Raw genomic sequence first — 21,989 nt, 5'->3', positions numbered from 1 at the left:
TCACAAAATCTTAACCTGGTGTTTAGAACGGTTCATCCTGTTGGTAACCGTAACCTCGGTAACAGTCCCATTTTGGGTGCTCGTCCATTACCTTGCCTTCCCAAGGTCGCCCATCTATCCCTGTTCCTTCCTTCCGATTGCGTGTCACCCCCTCCTGTACTTCGTGATTGGGCGGGCTACTTGTGGATGGTCTTTTCCGTCGTGTCGAACCTTACCCTGATCGGGATCCTCGTGTCCATCTACGTCTACATCGTGTACAGCGTTTTTCACAAAGAATTTCTCGCCAATTGCAAAACGGGGTACAAATCAGTACCCAGTTTGCGGCAGCCGGGCACCCTGCAGGTTGCGTATCGGGGGGTTGAGGTTCTACAAAAATGTGTAAATTTGTGGATCGGACCGATAATCGTTCCCTTGCAGGGAATCGCGACACAGTTCAGCCTTTCGTGCAATTATTTGTTGATCACACGGATGGGGAAGTTGGATTTTCCCTCGCTAACATTGCTGCTCGGGTGGGCGGGGGGATGTGTGACGGTGTGGTCGGCCGCGCTATTTCTGGGCGGGTACATTTGGATGAAGGGGAGGAGAGTGTTGAATTCCTGGAAGCATTTCGATTGGCCGATGGAGGAGAAAAAGATGCTCAACAAGTTTAGAAGAAGTTGTAGACCGTTATCGGTTTAATGTGGGGGTTACTATAGGATTAAAAAGGTGTCACTGCTCAAGTTCTGGAAGGGGATTGTACGCGGGACTTTTAGGGCGGTGCTGGCCTTGAAAAAGTAATTGATATTGGATCCAATAGCGTATGTTTTCGGTTGAAAAATTTAATTATGGTTTGTCTGAAAACAGTGTCAATTTATGGAAAACTGTAGAATTATTTGTAGAAATTCACCATAGATTAAAAGGCATTGCAAGAGTATTAAAATTATGTTTCTGCACCAATTGTTGGTTTGAAAATAAAATCTTATTGTAACTTTTTAATTGTAATACATATTTACTTCGTATAATTTATTATGAGTGGTACGTTTATGCCTTGCAAACGATTTCGCGTTTCTCTGGCTTTAACAAAAAAATGTATGTTATGTATTTGACATTCTTGGTGTTGCTAAGGCATTTTTTTGACGTTGCTAAGGAAACATTTTATGTTACTACCGAATTTCTACGTACTACAGCCCCAGAATTACAGACTCAAGAGTGTGTGTGCTTGGGGAATAGTTTTACTTTAAACATTACAAATTTTAGTTTTTCAGTAGTAATCTTTTGGTTTATTTGTCAGAGTAGTGGTAACTTCAATAATGGATGAATTTGTACATACATAATACGTTACCTACATAGAGAAAGGAAATAAATATATCAACATTATTGACGTGGTCTTGTTAAGTATTTTTTGGTAGCCAATTTTCGTTCATTCCCCTCTACCATATGTATTAGAATAATATAACTATTTTTACCATTCTTAGAATTACCAGCCACTACGTAGTTAATACTTTTATCTGTATGAGAAAAATAAATATTTTGCAACCAGGTATTTCTGTATCATTAGTTGACGAATGAGTATATGTACTAATATAATTAGCTTAATGAACTGATATGAAGCTAAATCTAAAAAATATCTAGTTATTTACTGTTCTCTTTATCTAATACATAAACTATCGGGAAACGACAAAGCTTAAACCTTTAAGAAGCGCAACTTGTTGAAGTCGCTGAATATGAATATTTGATATTAAACAATGTCTGTATGACAAATGAACCCTTACAAACGAATATAAAAAAGTAGCGTCAGAACAATCAAAATTTCCTTTAAAATGACGCCATATACATATGACAGTTTCGTATATTTGACCTCTGACCTCCTTCTCAAGTTCATGAGGTCCAAAATATTAACGTCCTTGAAATCGCAGTCAAATTTCATTTAAAATGACACCCCATATGAAAATTAAAGTTAAACACAATTTTGACTACACCCCCTGGCGCAAAGGGGTGTGGTCAGACTGACCCAATCAAGTAGCTCGACCGAGGACTAGAAATTAGAAGCATAATTGCGAAAATCGCGTTTGATTATGTTGACCCGTTCTAGAGATATCCTGTTGACGGACGGACAGACGGACGGACAAAACGATCACAATAAGAACATAACGCCACTTAATAAATATAGACTTTAAATTATCCGGGCTAACAAATCGATTTTATTTGTCATGTCCAAACTCCGCTGTGGCTCTAAGACCACATACTTTTCAGTTGGAAAATTTTCAGATTGCTAAATATTTGGATATTATTCACATCGTTATATAATAACTAGCTTCATTTTAACTTTTCATCTCGAAATGCCAACCCCACTAATTTGGAAAGTTCTTAATTCGAACTTTCTCTCTAATCGGTACCTGTCCAAGATGCCCATCACTTTTGAGTATAATTACGTATCCCAGCATAAATTCCATTTTGAAAAAGTTTCCAAATCTAACTATCGAAAATTGCTACTTTGGATTTTTAATGTCTACTTTCTCCCTACAATCGTGACCATGGGGTGTTGTGGATACGTCATAGGTCGACATGCTTCTCATCCTGTCCCGAACGTGACGACAGTTCACGTACTCATTTACCTGATCATAACTCCAGCGTTATTTTTAACCGCGGCGATATCCAAGTTCGTGATTTACAATGGGGAGATTGCGACTGTAAGGTTGAACTGTTTGATGAAAGTCTTCGACGAAATTGATCACTTGAACAGTAGTAAGAAAAAATCTGTTGAAATAATTACCTTGGATATTATGTATTAACATTAGCAATGTGAAATATTTAAATTTTTAGATATGCATGGCCGATCGAGGAAAATTATAAAACATTCCATCTGGAAAAGTAGCAACGGGGAGCTGGATTATTTCGGTAAGGTTGGACTTCGTTCTCGAATTTGATACATTTCTAATGCTTGCAAATATTTATAAAAAGCAGAGCTTTTTAATTAGCCATATTTCTAATTAATTAGTAACTGATAATTAGAATGGAAATGTTTTGTCTAATTAATTAGCAATTAAAATCAGATTGCTAATTGAGCCAATAAATTAGCTAATTAATTAGAATATTGACCAATTAATTGGTAATGTTTATTGTTTTCTAATTAATTTGTAATTAAAATTAGTTTAAACATGCCATTTAATTAGATAATTAATTATATTGAATAATTAATTAGAAAGCCATGAACTAAACAAATTCTGAATAATTTCAATCTTCCAGGAATATTTCTCTTCATTATAAACGCCCCTCTCGTTTTTATCCCTTACGTGAACGTAGCCTTTGAAACCCTCGCAAATATAAATGTTTACCCATTCATCCTTTACGACGTCCTGCCGCAATACGTCCTTGACCTTTTTCTTGCTAGGGTTTTCATTGAATTAATTTCTGCTATAATTGCTCTTATCTGCTGGACTGAGGGCGTTCGATTGGTCCCTTTCTTAGTTATCTTTATCCTTATCCCGTTCCAATTGATGTTAAGAAGCATCCGCTTGCTCGAGAGGTGGAAATCTATGCATTGCGACTACAAGTTCAACAATCTGGTGTATGATTATTACATCCGCTTACAATTACAAAAGGCGTTAGGACATGGTTTTGACGAATTCATACCTTAATTGCGGGATGCTTTTTAGTCGTAGAGATTTCTAACTTTTTTTATTTGAAAGCCCATGTCTCAAACTATAGGTAAGCATATCTGGCTTCCGATTTTGTGTACTCTGCGAAATGAGGCAAGGTCAAATTTGGAGAGGTGTCCTTTTTTAGTTTTCCAAACCAGTGTTCTTATAAAATGGCGTTGAACTAAATATTTTTTTCTTAGGTCCTGATGCAAAAATCGTCTTTGCGACTATTTTTAAGGGACTTAGCATGCTTTTCACTATATAAAACCACGTTTGCCTTATGTTTATCTTTTAAGTCCGTTTTGCAGTCTAATTTCATACTTGTCCTAATGGAATGCGCTCTTTAACGCAGCTCTTCCACTTTTAAGGCCCCCACATTTTACGACTTTGATGATAAAAATCCCTAACGTGGTTTTTATCCAAGGTACATATAGTATATTGCACTGTAAGTACTTTTGACAAAATTTTGATAAGTGGTTAAACCCCACGGACTGAGTTTTCATCAGACCTTATACAATTTTTGGAAAAGTTCCCGTCGTCTTCGATGTCGAACTTCAGAAATAATTTAACTAACCCAAACGCAATAATTTTAATATTTTGGCACTTGTACCTTGTAGATAAAATAGTTCTGCAGTAGGGGACACAAAACGATTATTAAAATTTATTTTCGAAAAAATTTTACCATTAATTTTCCAAATAAGTTCTCGAGTTTTTTAGGATTCCGCGACAGCTGAATAACTCGGGTCCTTCTCTAAAACTGTTTATACAAAATGTTGACTGTTTGTTTTAATATTACTTAGGACACTTCCAGCTTTAACCTTTAATCTTCATTTGACCCAGTCTGTCCGTTTTCAAGGTCAGCAGGTCAATTTCCCGGTGCACGGTCCGATTTATCACTTTTCATGGAAAAGTATCAGCGACGATGGAGGCCAAACGTTATGTAATTCATTGTGGATTCTTTTATTATTTCATGCAATGATTATCTAGGGTGTAATATTAACAATCATCCACCTCTGACCTCTTGGGTTATCATGCTATATGAGTAATTCAGTTTGGAAAGTGTTTTTTTGGCTCCTTCCAACTCTGGGGGCACTGGAGGGGGCATTTCTGAAGCTATCGCCCTAAAATTTTAAACATATCTTTCTGAGAGTATGATCTTGCAGCCTACAAAAAATCAGTTCAAAATTCAACTCCCCGCCAGAGATATTCATCCGCGAATTCGTCAAAACCATATCCTAACGCCTTTTGTAATACTGATTTCTGGACAATACGAAGATGCCGACAGCCTATTCGGTTTAATGTTTCTCGGAGCGGTGCTAAATTCTCTGTCAAACTGTTGTATAGTTCGTCTCCTAAATGTTGGGTTGCCTGTATTGTTTTATTCAATTTTTCCCATGTCCGCATTCACCAGTTTGTTAGTAATTCAACAAATGCTATCGGTAGCGGTGGGAGTGGACGAGAAGGCGTCTAAGGCCGTCAAGAAGTGGATGGTGGGACTAAATACGGCCAACCTGAGTGGAACAGAAAAGAAATGCTGGCATAGGAAATTCAAAGCGTTAAGGACAATTCGGTATTATGGAGGGTTTAAATCGTTTTGTTTTTATGGGGTGAATAAAGCCATTAAGAGAGAATATTTTGGTGTGATTATGATGACAACGATGAATTTGTTGTTATCCTTTCCAGCAGCGAAATATTTTTGATTTTAATAAATTTAAGCTTTTCATGTTTTAATTACAATGTTTAATTATGACTATAGAAGTATAATATAATATTTATTATATATAGCCAATTTCAATAAGAAATATAACAGTATATGTTGTCGTATCGGGCAGTTGCGTTGTAAATTAAATTAAAAAATGTTATGTACAAATGTTGTGTAAATTTCATTAGGATTTGTGCATTGAGGATCCATATGCATAACATTCTATTTTTCTATTTAAAAAGGTTGTTGTTCTTGCTGCCAAGAAGAGTTGGGAACTAATCCGGATAATGTGTTTAAATGGTCAATCCTAATCCCTAATCCATAATCCCCTCTATCTTTAACAGTGGATAATCCGGATTAGTTCCCAACTCTGCTGCCTAGGTAGATAAATTTATCGAAAATATACTTCCGCTTACTTCGTGTAGGTAAGGAAGCAGAAAATGATTAAATATTGATATCAAAGGTTACATTAAAAATCGCAGTTTTCTTTAAAATGGTATGAATATTCTTAATTCGAGGCAATATTAATAATACATTGGCTGTAAAGAGAGAACAAAACAAAGAGAGAACAAAAACTCTGTGGCGTCCTCATTTGACATGTGCAAGTATTAGTAACTGAACTGGTCTGTGTATAACATTGTCTTGCTGCTTCATAGGATTTAACTTCTTATAACTAATAGTTAGCTTATATGAGTTTAAAATATTCCTGTATTTCTCATCACAAGATTTACTCCTACTTCCAGTATATAGTTTATAGTAAGTGTATTAAGGCTAGGAATAGATTTGTAGTATGACATTACTATGAATGAATTATTGTTAGGTAATACAAGTTTAAGAATATAAGAAAATATTTACATGCCTACGTAAATATCTACATCTTTATATTACAAATTTACTCAAACATTGAGAGCGTCGTTTTGCGTCAGTCTTAAATGCTAAGCATTTCGACGACAACACAACCTACGCTTGGGATATTTAAGCACTAATTATACACGATGCATGATAGCAGTAAGAAATACATAAACACAATAGGTATGTACATTTATATCAAGGTTCGCCACCCCGGTCTTTGTGGGTTTTTTGGGTATCAAATCTCCGGAAAAACCCTAATGGGGTTTTTGCGGATTTTTGTGGGTTTTTCCGGGATTTTTGTAGGATTTTGAGGCTGATTGAAACAAAATCCCTTAAACTACAACTTAGATCAATGCTAATTAAATTTTCTGATTCATCATGAGATTTTGAGAATTTTCTTGTGCGACTTGAATTTCCAAATATCATTGCATATTTCCAGGTTTACATGTTAAACATGAATTTTCGACGTAACAGTCCAAGTCAACGATAAGGGTTAAAATTGCACGCTGAATTTGTATATTAAATTAGTTTTTCTCTAATATATAATTTTAGGAATTCTGGTTCAACCTGCCCCAAAATCTACAAAAACCCAAAAACCCACAAAACCCCAAAAACCCCCACGGGGCTGGGTTTTTCTACAAAAACCCCGGGGTTTTCCGAAACCTGATTTATATGACGATCGATATTGGTTTCCCTATGAACCCCCGCACCATGTTCTAGAGATATTTGTACGTTTAGGAAACCGTTTTTGTTTCTTCCTTCGACAAAAATATTTTTTCAGGGTTTGCCTTGACTTTGTGAGGGCTAATTTCATCCTCATTACCAGAAGCTTAGACGAAACCAATACTCCTGGGAAACAAACCCACTTCTCGAACACAAAAATAACGATAAATGCAGATAAAAGGGTAACATGTAGTTCAAATATTGCTCTTAAATGCTTCAATAAAATATAACTCTCCCTTCCTACGTTGGTCTTAGCTTCTCTTTCAATTTTTGCAGAATCAAGCCTAAACTCGTTGTCGGTGATGCGATCCGAATAAGCGGAAATCCCACTTTCTAGCAAGACATTATGCAAAATTATGGCTTTTCTGGCCAGAGCAAATTTGAAACTTGCAAACGCCATTTTGACATGCCCAAAAGGAAACTGGTGGCATTTATAGGCATCATGCTGTCCCTCAATTTTTTGCAAATTCATTTCGATTTGCATTCGTTCCATGGAACTCGAAACAATGCTACGAATCCGGCTATCTAGGTAGCCTATATCGGACACATTTTTCCCTTGACCCAACCCATAGTTGAAAATATAACTCGTAGTTATATGTCGAATAATGTGGAAAAACTTTTCTATTACTTTACCTCCCGAAACCCCAAACTTCTTCAACTCCATGAAGAACACGGGATTATATGCATCAATATGACCTGGCAGGTTCAGACGGGCCGCAAAGACGACAACTTTTTGCGATGAATTTATAAACTGGCCAACATTCTCGTACCGAAATGGTTTCGCTGGTGCGATAATGTTTGTCGTAATGCAGCCCTCATAGGCCCAGGAGATGATCAAAGTGAGCCCTACGAAGGTAACATATCGGCGGGAAAATTTCCGGATTGGTTCCCGTAACAATAGGGAAAATAGGAAGTATGACGACGAAAGCCAGGTCGTAATGTAGCGGGAGATGTTTTCCTTGCGAGAAGGTTTAGAGATGATTTTGCCAGATTCGCGGGTGGACGTCGTAATCACGACAAAAGTTAGGAATATCCCGATCCATACATTTATGTTGAAAGGTGTAAGCCAAACCCACAGCGAGGATTGGAAGCGGTTGTACGGTCTGCAATATTTAACAAATGCCTGAACCTCGTTATCCCATCTCATTCTTCCCGCCATTCCAGACTCTGCATCGACTGAAATGAGGAATTGCAGTGAAATATGGGGATCAAGAAAATCCCGGTATAAAGTCAGGTTCAGAATACTGGCCATGAAGGCGGCTTCCTCTTCACACTTTGCACACAATTTAATTGTAGGTAGGTAATTAGATTTGTAATGGGCGTGTATGCCGTACATCAAAACCTGACACGGATCCAGCTCCCAGCCACCAGGGGTCATTACTGTGACGGGGAAACCTCTATGGTTGATATCTGTCGGAAATAGAGGGGCTGCGTAGAGATGTCGAAAATCGAAACACTTGTCTGGAATGGGTTCGAATTTTTGGAGTTGTCTCGAGTAGATATACCGAATTGGGAGGTCTTCAATGTGTATGGGATTATAATATAGATCACTAGTTTGGAGTAGCGTAAGGTATAAAGAAATGGGATACAATTGACAAGTAAAACACCGCACTCTGGGTACCCTGTCGTCCTGCAGAACCAAAACGAACATGAAATCCATTCGGACAAAAAGATGATACAGCGAAGAAAAAAATGCACCAAATTTTAATTCGTCGTCAAAATTTATTTCATTCTCATTTTTCGTTGCCAAGCTTTTAGTGAGAAGACTCACTCCTAAGTTGCTATTGTGTTGAGATATTAAAGGCAAGTATGTAACTGAAAATGATTCCGCTATCCAAAACTTATTATTAAAAATAACCAGTGAATTTTTGCTGTTGGGATGAGAAGCCTTGCGAATTAAGAAATCCTCCAAGAGTTCATTTCTATAAGATGGACTAACTCTAATGTATAGAATGCAGCCATATTTTTCTCCGAATGATGCTACTAGATCCGGTAAGAAAAGCGAAAGGGTGTAGGTTACAATAATTTGGTGGAGTGTTGACAAATGATAATTAAACATAATGGCGACAGAACAGTTTACAACGTAAGATCAAGTTTTTGTTTGTAACACGGTATGTTTATTGTGACACTTAGACCTTGATGTATTTAGAGCATATAGCGTACTTATTTGTATCATCGATCGGTATTACCACCCTGCATGTATTGTCGTTGCTTAATTTTAATTCTATAAATTATTCAAGCAAAAGCAACCGATTTGCACCGATCGATTATTTAGCTCTGTATTAATAATACGTGATTGTGTGTCTCACATAAACCTACTAAAATGAACAAATACACTTACACACGTGTACTTAGGTCAATAAGTGGTAAATAATTATCAAGACGAAACAACATTGGAATAATAGCGTACTTGACTTGATTTATTAAATAGAGAAAAAGTCATGCTCTTGGATTTCAGTAATTTCTCCCACGCCTGCAAAAAGATGCGTTATTTTTTCTTGCTGCAAAGATTTAATCGACCACATTTCATCGGGAAATATAGATTCAAGTATTTTATTAAATTCTTGTTCCATCATTACTGAAATTTTACCAGACCAAATTTCTGTTTCTTGGAAACATTGCAGAATTTTGTCTTTCTGCCCTTTTTTTGCGAAATACATCAACACCTGGGAAAGCACTTTTCTCCCAAATTCAGCCCAACTATCGTTATCAAGAGATGCATGAGCTAACAAAACCATGGCCATTTCTATCGGATAAATTTCTCCAACACCAATTCTTATAAATGTCTTGTAAATTCTGAGAATTTCTTCTCGAAAAGATGTAACAGTCACGGTTTCGTTAAAGAATGAAAAATTCTGAATTCTATTTTGGCTCAGCCAACCTCCCAAAATTTGTAAGGACTCGAGCCTCCCTGGGGTTTCCCAACTTTTTCAGAATCTCGACACAAACCGTGCTCAAAGCAGTGTGCGCTAAATCGAATTTATACGCGAGCGGAATAAGTTTTTTGGTGAGTTTGGTTACTCCAAAATATTTCACTTTGAGCATTGTTTTCGCATAAAATTTCACTATTTGGTGAACATATTCTTCACCCATTGGAGTTTTGACTTCTTTCCTGACTAATAAATCAAGCAGGAGAAGTGCAGCATTTAAAATTTTCTTGTTATTGGGATCCACAAAATGTATGTATTTGCAGAAAATGGTGACCATCTGCTTCAAACCTTCCCCACTTGAAGAGTCGACAATTAATTCTAAGTTCTTGAAGAAATTGTCGCTCTGATAGTGTAGACATTCCGATTTTGAAAATAAGAGCAGGGGCCACAGGAAATTAAAATTTGTATCGATCTCCCCATCGAGCTGAGGGAGAAATTCTTTTAATTTTGTATTTACCAATTTTTGTGTCAAGCTCTCAATCAGTGTTTCTGGCAATTCCGCCAAGCTAGATCGTGTGAGCCAGAAAAACGAGCCTTTGATCAGGGATATTACATCTCGTTCACCGACAGGAAGCTGTAACCTTTCTGAAACTAAGTGTTTTATCAAAGCCTCAGATTCGAAATTTATGAAGAGGCCCCATAATTCCGTATAGATTGGAGACAAGATCCCCTTCAGTTATCGGTATGTCTGGGTTACTTAAAAAGACTTGAATAGATTTTTTAGCAAAAACTAGTTCCCCAGTTTGTACTTGATTGTCCAAATATTCCAACATTAAATTTGGAACAAGAGCAGCTCTAGCATTTAAATCCGCGGCATCTGCATGAGTTAACTTTATGGACAAAACCTTCTTGAAATCGCGCTTAAAGTGGAAAAGGAAAGAGTTACAGACGTTTATATCATATCGAAAAAAATTTAGCAGCACTTTAACAATGAAAGGTAGTCCTCTCCGAGAGGATAACAGACACGCCTCTGCCCACCAAGACATTATTGCCTTATCCTCCGTGTCCGTATCTATCAGCCAGTTACACGTGGCAATTCCAACTTTAAAACTTTGTGTTTCCAGAATTCGACATAGTTTCCCATAGTTGGCTAGAAACTTTACAGCATCCTCATTTTTGATTAAAGTTGTTTTCGCAATTTCTTCCATAAGTAGGACCAATATTTGAATGATGAAGAAATATTTGTTTGGCATACGCTTAACTTGCATATACTTGTTTTCCATGGCTTCACCTAATTTTGCTAATAAGTTTCGTTGCATATCCGTGCTTTGATTTCGGTGAGGGTCAAACACAGAGAGGAACGCGATAATGACAAAATCCAAACCGAAACCGGTCGCTCCACTCTTGAGTATCCAGGACAGAATTTTGTCAAGTGATGCCAACTTTGGGTACTGCATAACAAACAAGGCCAGAAGAGGACATGCTTCATTGCAAACCTTTACTTTTAGGGATTTCTCTCCCCTAAGGGATTCACATAAGGTAATAAAATTCTCAAAGCAACCCTGCTTCGGCCTAAGGTAACTGCCATCTTGCCTCAACTTCCTAAGAAGACTGTGGCACTGAAGGATCTTGACGGCCAAGTCATCTTGTCCAAATGCTTCTTTTATATCGTCCAAAAAAATATATTCCGTCAGCACCAGCTTATTTAAGGTTTCCTTCGAGTAAGGGCAAAGCGGGAAATGGCTACATCGTTTAACAATGGCGACAGTAGTTTCTCTAAAGTCTTGCGTTTGTTTCAATTCTTTCGTCTTAGCTGTTAGACACCACTCCCACACGGCACAAAGTACGGCTGGTGGTCCAATTGAAGATTCCAAACCCTCCATGGTTCTAATGGAGAACATCCGTTTTAAGAAGTTTTCTCCATGTGCAGAAGCTTCCAGCTGTTCCGTAACCAGCTGGCGCACTAGTGGATGGATTTTTAACACAGGCACGCTCATCCGGTACATATCGACGCAACTCGATTTTATAAGGCCGTATTGCATTAAGGTGTGGAGAGAATCGGAGAAATCATCGCTGCCAAAATCCTTCCGATCGCCGAAGTATCCTTGGCCGACTTCGCCCAGAGTGGCGCATAGGTCGCGGAGATGTTGATGTCCGACCGAATCCTCGGCTGAATAGCAGACTGACATGGCTTGAAGGAGAAAAAGGGATTCCGGCTCAGCTTGAAATGCTTTCAATGTAAATTTTTCCCATTCTTCGAGTAAACTATTTTCTTTTCCCTTTGAGTAAAGAAGATCTTCCTTCTGTCGCAGTAACATGTTGACAGACGAATTCAAGGATAGGGGGTTTTGTGAGGGTTGAGTTTCTTTAAATACGTCGCAAAATGCCCTGATTAGACCGGGATGGTGGTAAAGTTGGGGCGAAATCTCGCCCAGTTTTGCAACTTCTTCGTAATCTTTCTCCTGCACATTGATATACGGGTCTAAACAACTTTGCAACATTTCAAGGGCAGCTTCAGGATTAAGTGAATCCAGATTAATTTGAACGGATGGCTCGTTCATGTCCGACACTTCTTCTTCGATGCATGCATACCCATAACGAGAAATAATAATTAAGGTGGTAAATTCAAAGGTTGACAGTAACGAGGAAATCGAGACGAATATATTTTCTTCGTCAACGTCCTCAAGCACTATTATTAGAGGGAGTGACGGCTCGACATTCTTCACCTAAACACAAATTTTAAGAATGTTTAATTTTCCTGGAAATTAAACAAATCAATGTAGGTATTAATGTCAATTTCTTAAAAGCCGTAAAGATTGCTTGGAAACTTTGTGGTGTTTTTGTTTTAAAAATTGCGATGCGACAACAAATCAGATTTCATTATTTTTTTTACGAAACATGCGAAGCAAAAGGGCATCTATTATCGTCGTAAAATACTGGTCCACAAAATTTTAATTTCTCCTCTTTTTCAGAAATGTTGCTAGGCAACCTTAAACTAGTTAACTCCGACAAACGAGTTATTTTTTTAAATTACTATTTATGGATGTTCATATAAAATATGTCTGTAAATATGTAGGTCATCGACACCGATTTCGCAAGCACCGCAAAGTTACGAAGATGTGTTGTGAAGCGACATTTCCAAAGACGTGAATACCTACAATATTTAATAACTACTTTAGTCAAGCTTATAAAAAATTATCAAACCTACACTTTTTAACTTTTCTCCGAATTTGTCAAAATAATTCTCAACCCCGTTTTCCATCTCATCCTTTAAATATTCCTTAATTGCTTCCACCACATCTCCAACTAACCAAAAGGCGTGAGCCAGATTTCTACTTAAGAAGGTAGACACAAGCTCGGTTTTTCCTGAACCGATTATTCCGTCGATCCAAATTGAGTGGAAATTTTACAGAGTTAAACCGTCCTCCAGCATCTTTAGTTCGGCATCCGGACCAAAAAATTTCCAGCGAGGGAACGGAACGTTGTATCGAACCATTGCTTCAAATTTTTTTTCCGTCTCCAATTCTTGCATAAACATTTCTAAAATGTAAATAAATCATGTTAATTATCAAATAAAATAATGCAGGAATTCATCATGGCATTACCAACAAAATTGTGGGTTTTGACCACCTTCGCTTTTTTTGAATTCGTAAAAAATATAAACTTTCATATTAAGCGTTGATATTAAAAACCATTCATAGCTATTTTAAATTTATGAATTATTTCTGAAATTTATCAGTGTAAGATACTACGAAGACGTGATAACTCTTAAAGTTGCAGATTTTGCAAATTCTTTTCGCATTCAAATTTATTTGATTATCTCCAAAGGTGATTTAAGAAAATATTTTTTTCTCAGAAAATATGTATCTTCTTCAAAGCCTTTAAAGAAGATATTTAACTTTGAATGTATCAAATTTACGTAAAATCTCACCTCTATCAAGAAACCGATCCAGGGCTTGTCCAGAGCTATATCTCTTTTCATGGTAGTACTCGGCCATTTTTTGGCAAAGTTTTAATTCCAAGGGGTACTGGTCGGCATACAATTTTGAGAATATCAGCCCGTTATTTGGTTGTTGCAAAAGGTCAAGGACCTATACACAAATTCGAACTGTTTAGTATATTTATAAATATATTAGAACTAGCCCATAAGCCCGTCTTAAAGACGGGCCACATATCACATTTTGTCAATGTTATAAGGACTTTTTTTAACATTTCTAGTGATTTTTTAAAATGTTGCTAAGGAATTTTTTAAACGTTGTTGTGGAATTTTTTTAAGCGAATTTTTGATCGTGTTGCTAACGATTTTTTTTAGATTATAATGGTAATCATGATTATAGTCATAATCTAATCATAACCAGAATCATAATTCGTATCCCTTGCCTGATTGGTTGACTCAAAATTTCGGCAGCCAATCAGAAATGCCACGGAAAATTTAATGGGACGGACTTTTGGATTATTTTGGAAAGTATAACATAGATAACTTATTTTCTCTAACCTCCGCCTTAATGTTTGTCATCCCATCGATACTTCCTCCGGGAAGAATTAGCTCAATAAAGACAACGGCAACCGAAAAAACGTCAGTTTTCTCATTGTAGCTCCCCTGCCCCTTGGACCATCTCTGGACTGCGGTACCGTTTCGCCCCCCACGCTGACGGTCGTGCACTTGTTCGCACCTTCTTTTAGTTCGCGGCCTAAACCAAAATCTCCCAAAACTAGGTCAAGATTTCTCGAGACTTCCATCTTCTTAAGAAAGATGTTGGCAGGTTTTATATCCCGGTGGACTATTTTTTGTCCGTGAATGAACGTCAAAGCTTCCAAAAGTTGGTGAATAAAAGTCCTAACCTGCCGAATAAGTCGGGAATATGGAGAATTATTCTTGTCCATCCAGCTAGAAGTTAGTTAAGAAAAAATTATAACACGACATTAATATATAAATATGTAAAGAACGCTACTTTTTAGCACATATCACCCAAACCTCTAGTACAGCGCAAAATTAATTTTCGAAGTACCCCACTTATCCAAGACGTAATCTACGGACATTTATGTATGTACATCAGGGCTTTCTAATTAATTTTCCAATTAAGTAGCATGTTTGAAGTAATTATTAATTACGAATTAAAGTTAACTTGTACTACCGAAGCTAATTTTAATTAATAATTAATTCGAAAATCACTAATTTATTGATCCACGTTCAAATTAATTAGCAACCTGAGTTTAATTAGCAATCAATTCGACAATTTCTAATTATCCTTCTACTTATCAATTACTAATTACTTTGAAATGTGGCTAATTAAAAAGCTCTCATGCACATATTTATGTATGTATTAGTTCCTTACTCCATTAAATCTCCTCCATTACAGAATTCCGTTTTGATAAAAAGCCAATTCTTTCTGGGTCCGGATGATGAGTAGTCTTCGATCGAGTTGAGCTTATCGAAATCATCCTTATCCGGCCCTTCAAGCCAGTGTGAGTAGTATTTCAAAACAAAGTTACACCCACCACCACCAGACAGCTTTTCCAGGATGGTAATTTCCCGCAGGATTTTTTTCATTGGGTTTGCCTCATGTTGAAATAACTTTTTGTAATCTTCCACGCAAACTTGTTTCACCGCGAAGGATTCCTCATGGGGTAAAATCACTTTAAACGTGGTGCCGAAAGAACCACTGCCTAAGTATTGGTAAGAAATTAATTCATCTCTTAAAGAGGTGAACGAGGGTTTAACTTGTGCCGAAATTTCTGTATTAGCCATTATCCGATTCGAAAACGGAAAATTTTGTTTTACGAAACTAAAATAATTGTAATGCACAATTATCTATAGAGAGAATTATAACCAGCTGACAAGTCAACCAATATGCAAGGTCTTTCTAACCAGGGAAGGATATACATAAACGTGATAAGAACGACATGGGTTATGTATGTTGATAAGCAAATGCACACACTTTGCATATGTATGTATCCATATATGTTAACCAGTGTGAGTACATAATGCGGAGACAAATGTGTACATACAGGTCTACATAGGAATCATATATTGGAAGTTCAGTAAAATCACATTTAGCGAAATAAAAGTGACGCATTGATTCATCAGAATTAATTAAAATTAATGTACTCCATACATAATTAATACTCTGGAGCGCTTAAATTAATTAGCTAATTAATTGGCTTAATTAGCAACCTGAGTTTAATCACTAATTAGTAATTAATTAGATAGACAAAATATGTTCCTTTTGATTATCAAATACAATGAACTATACAATTAATTAGAAATGTGGCTAATTCAAAAGCTCTGGTCTCTATTTCTAACAAATTGGTCTAACCAGCACGACGGACGGGTAGGAATACCGATCATCTAGTAGCGAGTCATAGAAAAATATATTAAATAACTCTTTCATATTTATTTTCAAAATAAATACGAGTTGATTTTGAAGTTTTCAAGTTTTTGAAAATATTATTTTCAAAAACTTGAAACGTCGAAAATAAAAATAGAAAAATCTAACAAATTTAGTTTTAAAGGTTTATGTAAGTTAAACTTAATTTTGTTTTATTACATTTACTGTAAGTAAAGAAGTAAACAACACATTTAATATTATTACTGTCATAATCTTTTACTGATATGTACCAAAAAAATATTTTTTGCTTCTCTATATTTATTCTCCCTTGAAGAAAACAATAGTTAGTTGCTGAAATATTGGGATAATAAATTGTTTAAAAAAAGTCAACCCACAATGTCCGTCTCAACTAATTCAAATTAATTTTGTTAGACAAACATTTTAAGGATTAAATATACTCTTTTCCTTTAAGCTGGGTTTTAATAATAAATAACTTCACCAATCAATAGCTGCTTGAGATAAATTGATTAGAAAATAATAATGCGGACGCTTTATTGTATAATATGCCAGTCTAATAATGAAAGATTATTTTATAAGTAGTTAAGGTTGCCGCGGGTAGCGGGCCGGGGACCTCTTATCTATCTACCCGTCCGATTTTGCGGGAACCAGTATCCAGCGGGTAGTGAGAGTTAATAAGGCGGGTAGTTGCGTTTAACTTTTTTATGTGGTTTTTGTTTTGTGTTTGTTGTTGTTTCTCAAGTATGTACATGAATACCAAATTTCTGTATACTAGAGGTGAGCCAAATGCTCAGTTGAGCCGAACTTGCTCGGGCACAGCTCGGCTCAACTGAGCTTGAGCGAGCCGAGCCTTTTTCTGAACCGAGCTTGAGCGAGCCGAGCTTTTTCGAGCTTTTCCTGAGTCGAGCTTGAGCGAGCCGAGCTTTTTTCGAGTCGAGCTCGAGTGAGCCGAGCTTTTTTCGAGTCGAGCTCGAGCGAGCCTAGCTTTCTCGAGCTTTTCCTGAGTCGAGCTTGAGCGAGCCGAGCTTTCTCGAGCTTTTTGGTAACCGAGCTTGAGCGAGCCGAGGTTTTGAGAATCGCTGCTCGACTCACCTCTAATACATACAATCTAATTTCTAATAACGATAGCTATAATTGCAGTTTAGAATTACTGCTGAAGTTATAAGCTTAAGAATAGGGGACACAAAATACGAAGAACCTGTTCAGTAAAAATAATTAAACACCTAACATTTGGACAATTAGATTAGGGTACTATCTTATCTCAAATTATTTTAAAAAATCGTAATTTTCAGAAAATTTGTTTATTGCTTGCTTCATTTTTGCAGTGGGTAACGGGTAGCGGGTCGGGTACGGGTAAAATTTTTTTCTACCCGCGGCAACCCTAATAAGTAGACCATATTATTGTAAAATGTTGGAAGTTTGAATGAATTTAGAATAAATGAGGTTACCAAACACGGTAAACTTTTGTCGGGTTTCTCAGCATAAATAAGAAATGAGGTATATCGAGATAAAATTTTCCACAAAAACATTTACATAAGTTCATGATCAGGGAAGGAAATGTCGACCCAGGGTTTTATTTGGTTTCTGGTTTTAAGTACATGAACACCGGAATAAGTTGATGTGACTCAAATTTCTTGAAAAAACATGATAAGATCTTCCTCCAGTACTAGTAATTTCCTTACTATTCCCATTTACGATTTCAGTAATTTCATTGGGTTTGTATCGCCAGTTGTGTAAGATTTTAGCCAGCTTTGGTAAAAGTAAATTTTTCCCGTGGTACTAGTCTAAATTTTTCCACGTCAGTATTTCAGCCGTAGCCGATGGTCTTTTCCATTGAGTGGATTCAACCAACATGTAAACGCGAAGAAATGTGGACGAGAGAATTTAAACTTCAGACTGAATATTGTCTCAACATGGTACTCGAATACCAAAATAGCCGCGTATGCGTATGCTTAGGACCTTGTAACTTTTAACTTAACAATTTACGAGAACGACTCTCTTGAGTTGCTTGATACTTCTGGTGGCAACTCGCTCTACTCAATAGTTTACCCCAATGGTCCTTTCCAAACCTTGTGCGAAAAGTTTTGTAGAATATGCTTAGCTCATTTGCGATATAGAATTTTGAGTTCTGGATTTCTCCGCTCAACTAATACCTGTTCAGCATTCACTGTAACTATGTACTGGTAATTACAGTACTTTTTCCATATTAAACGGAAGTAAACAATTATTCCCTATAAAATTGGACAATTACATAAAATTGCAAATTCCCAGGTCTTATGCTTAAATTCAAATCTATTTACACATTCTCCAGTTTTCATAGTTCGAATATAACAAATACTTTGTCTATTCTTAGAAATTAATTGGTTTTTAACGTGAATCATTTCTCGTTTGAGTAAATACATAAATCAGTTAGGTTAACATGTATTTCGCCAATAAAATTGCTCCTGTCATACGAATACTTAATAAAAAATCTTCAATCACTTGGATTGACAGTTTCCAGCAGCTGCTGAAACGCGGCAATGCTTTAAAATCCGTGCCACTCATACTTGACGGAGAGGTTCTGGTATGAATTTTTTTAATTTTAGTGTTGAATTTGGTTTTAAAAAGGTTCAATTTCTCGTTTTAGCGTGTGAAAAATTTGACTTCACTACTTTTCATTTTCCTCACGATACTCGTCACTTCTCTCGATTGTACTTACAGAGCTTGGACAATTTATTCTCGTCCGGCGAACGAAGGTTCTCTCCGCGACCTTATTCTCGAACTGGCCAACTTTGTGGGTCGGGGAGGAACGTGTCTAGTTTCTTGGGAACTGTTCTTAAGAAGAGAACAGTGGTGCATGTTTTTCAACAGTGTGGTCAAACTGGATGAAAACTTGAAAAGTAAAATATTTGTTAACAATGAGGAGGTGTGAGGTGGTTATCACCGATCGAGACTAGAACTGGACCCGTATTTTTGCGTGTTCCTGAATCGGCATGTTTACGCCCCTGGCGGAATTTTAAAAAAAATTCAGCCAAAATCAGGATTATTAAAAATGTTGTAACTTTTCGAATGTTAACCCGACTTCAAAAATTAAACCCAATTTGTGTTTAGAATTACATCTTTGAAAATATAAAAATCAATTTTTAATTTTCAAAAAATTATAGTTTTTTGGGCTTCCACAAATTCAGAAGTAGCATGAAAATATCACATTGTTACAAATTTGAAAAATGGACAGAAATTGGGTTTAATTTTTGAAATCGTGTTAAAATTCGAAAAGTTAAACTATTTTGAGTTTATCTGACTTTTTTAAATTCCGCCAAGTGCGAGAACATGCCCATTGAGAAAAACGCTAAAATACCGGTGCACTTATTTTCGAGTGTGAACAATTCGATCGATGATAACCACCTCACACCTCATTGTAAGCAATTGAGTTTTCAATTTCTGTATTCCATCCAAAATTCTAGAAAAGCTTAGTGGGTCACGCTTCTCACCAGACTATAAAGCCTTGTCCCGTTTCCTCTACATCGCAGCAATCTTGTCTTCATCTTATCCAATTCTTGGAACTCTGCCGCAACAAATTAGGGACCGACATCAACGTCGATTTTGGGGGTCAAGGCTACTACCTCGTTCAATTTATGATAATCCAGTGATCGCCGTGCTTTTCTTGTTGTACGAATTGAGGCTGAACTTTGTCGGTTCGCTTGCTGCCGGCCTGGCTGGTTCGATGGTTTATAGTTACATGCAAATTAATAAGATATGGCTCTCAATTGTGGAAAATGGGTGAGCAGATTTTTCAAATACTTCAATATTTATTTATTAACCTCACTGAGACCATAATTCCCACAAAAAAATTCCCTGGAATACGATATTGAATTCATAACTACATCTTGCAGCAAGCAATTAAATTTCCATGATTTTCTGTAAAAGTCCAATATTTATTTCAAACCAGTTTCCTACTTTGAGTTTTTTTTGCCGAAAATCACGAAAAATCCACATTTTAACCCTTTAAACTTTAACGACGACAAATGTCGTTCTATAAGAAATGGTTTAATTCGGGTGTACGACAAAAGTCGTCCTAAAAAATCGTGGTCATGACGCGGAAGGACGACAATTGTCGTGTCTAGGAGGTCATTGATTTTCACCATTTTCTCTCCGCGACCTAAAATTTGTTGAAATTTTGAGGGATTTCTCCTATGCCAACACAATGCTAAATTTGAAGATTTTCTTCCCAAAAATTTGGATATTTCCCTATACAACTCAATGTTAAATTTTTGATTTTTCAGTTTTTCGAGTTTTATTAAAAACTCCTGAATTTCTCCTCCCGCGCCATGAACACAACATACTTATAGTGTCCCCCATTTAATGCATTTTCTTGTCGTCAATCATACACGTTAAAGGGATTAACATTGATCGGTATGGGGAAAATTCCATAATTTGTGAAGAAAAAAATCGATAAAAACTCCACAGTTTACCACAAGATGCCAGCGAAACACTCGCATTTTGGGAAATTTTGAAAAATCTGAATTTTTTTCAAATACGTGATACGACGTATGTATTTGGTCTAAATGAGGTTAAAAACATGGCTAACCTAGGTTTTGGTTTTTTAGGAAACTTTCCTCTCAAACCCTACCAATCACACAGCGATTAGAATTGTTTTCGTCCCTCAAAATCCTTAACATTCTCCAGAACGAGACAGCTGCTCCTTTTTTATGGCCAATCATCGAGTATGTCTTGCTAGCCGGTCAGGTCTGTTGTCACGTGATGGTTTTCCGATTTCTGAGCAGCGTCCAGCCGAGTTTATTCCTCATGATGGAAGCAGTGATTGGAATCTTAGTGATATTTCAGGGAAGATGTATCAAATCCGGGGCTGAAATGAATGACATTTCGGCCCAGTTCAAAAAAGTTTGTAGATGTTTTAAATATGTATAATATCTTACAACGGAAGCTTTTTTTAAGCTAGACCGGGATCGACTAGCGAGTTATGTCAAAAAATCAAGCCAAAAATTAGGAGCCACGTGACACTTATCTTTCCGTTGAATGTCCTTTTTGAAGAAAAATATTGGCAGTTAACTTCAATTTTTAGACAAATTTTCTCTTCCTTTTTCCTCCACGGGGCTAAAACCAGGGAGGAGTGCGAACTCTGACCGCCAATATTTGTATTCAAAGGGGCCATTCAACGGAATGATAAGTGTCATGTGACTCCTAATTTTTGGCTTGATTTTTGATATATTTAACTCGTTTCACAATCCCTGTATAGCTTGAAAGAAGGTTCCATTGTTAGTTTTTTTTCTGTGACAGACTGTTACCCAGTATGGGACTAGGTTCGAGAAGAAAGTTGCCAAATCGTTGCACCCCTTGCGAGTGTACGTCGGTTCGTTTTACTGTTATCAGAAATCCTCATTGACGACATGTTTCCAAACCCACCTGGACACCACGATTAATGTTTTGCTTGGTATGTAAGCATATTTTGTTCGTAAATAATTTCACCATGGGTAGGGTTTTACATTGTCAGTGTCAACGGAATAAATGTCATGTCATGTCAATTTGTCAATTTTTTGTCATAAATGTCACAGCTTCAAAATGTATGACATTTATGACAAATATGACGGACATTTATGACATTTGTCATAAATGTCAATCTCAATGTGCCCCGTGACCTGGCAATCTTGGTAGCAGCTATTATAAATCTTCTTTCTCTCATTGCAATTGAACCAGTCAACAAATGTTCTTGTTTTATCGCGGTCCATGCGGATTTATATGTACCTAAGTATAATATCAAATTTAATTTCGACCGTTCAGAGGTTCATTTAAGAACTTTAAAGGAATTTCCTCTTTTCCGCCTGCATAAATTTTGTCTATAGTTCCCTCAATTTGATTGCTGAGTAAGATTCAGTCT

At 36.7% G+C, this 21,989-nt stretch overlaps 1 protein-coding gene across 2 annotated transcripts; it reads right to left on the bottom strand.

The window, feature by feature from the left end:
- Positions 1 to 8,986: 8,986 nt before the first annotated feature.
- On the bottom strand, positions 8,987 to 15,581 carry LOC118437857. 2 transcript variants are annotated; one of them, XM_035857249.1, is made up of 5 exons: positions 15,104 to 15,581; positions 14,263 to 14,655; positions 13,699 to 13,858; positions 12,976 to 13,307; positions 8,987 to 12,493 (listed from the first exon to the last, which is right to left on the bottom strand). In XM_035857249.1, the coding sequence occupies exons 4-5, from the start codon at positions 13,027 to 13,029 to the stop codon at positions 10,439 to 10,441; spliced, it is 2,109 nt and encodes a 702-aa protein (XP_035713142.1). In that variant the 5' UTR covers positions 13,030 to 13,307; positions 13,699 to 13,858; positions 14,263 to 14,655; positions 15,104 to 15,581; the 3' UTR covers positions 8,987 to 10,438. The 2 variants fall into 2 exon arrangements, 1 of the variants encoding a protein (XP_035713142.1); XR_004836426.1 differs by lacking the exon at positions 8,987 to 12,493 and adding an exon at positions 12,702 to 12,921 and having other exon boundaries at positions 13,079 to 13,307.
- Between the last annotated feature and the right edge of the window lie 6,408 nt (positions 15,582 to 21,989).

This window comes from Folsomia candida, unplaced genomic scaffold (genome assembly GCF_002217175.1).
Source record: "Folsomia candida strain VU population unplaced genomic scaffold, ASM221717v1 Fcan01_Sc016, whole genome shotgun sequence".
Classification (NCBI taxonomy): Eukaryota; Metazoa; Arthropoda; class Collembola; order Entomobryomorpha; family Isotomidae; genus Folsomia; species Folsomia candida.
This window is presented reverse-complemented; position numbering and strand designations above follow the sequence as displayed.

Excerpts from the sequence above, each read along its gene's own strand:
- LOC118437857 (XM_035857249.1), bottom strand. The coding sequence starts at position 13,029 with ATGGAAAACGGGGTTGAGAATTATTTTGACAAATTCGGAGAAAAGTTA. Across the intron at positions 12,494-12,975 it reads TCGGAGAAAAGTTAAAAAGT|GTGAAGAATGTCGAGCCGTC; the intron begins GTAGGTTTGATA and ends ATTTGTGTTTAG.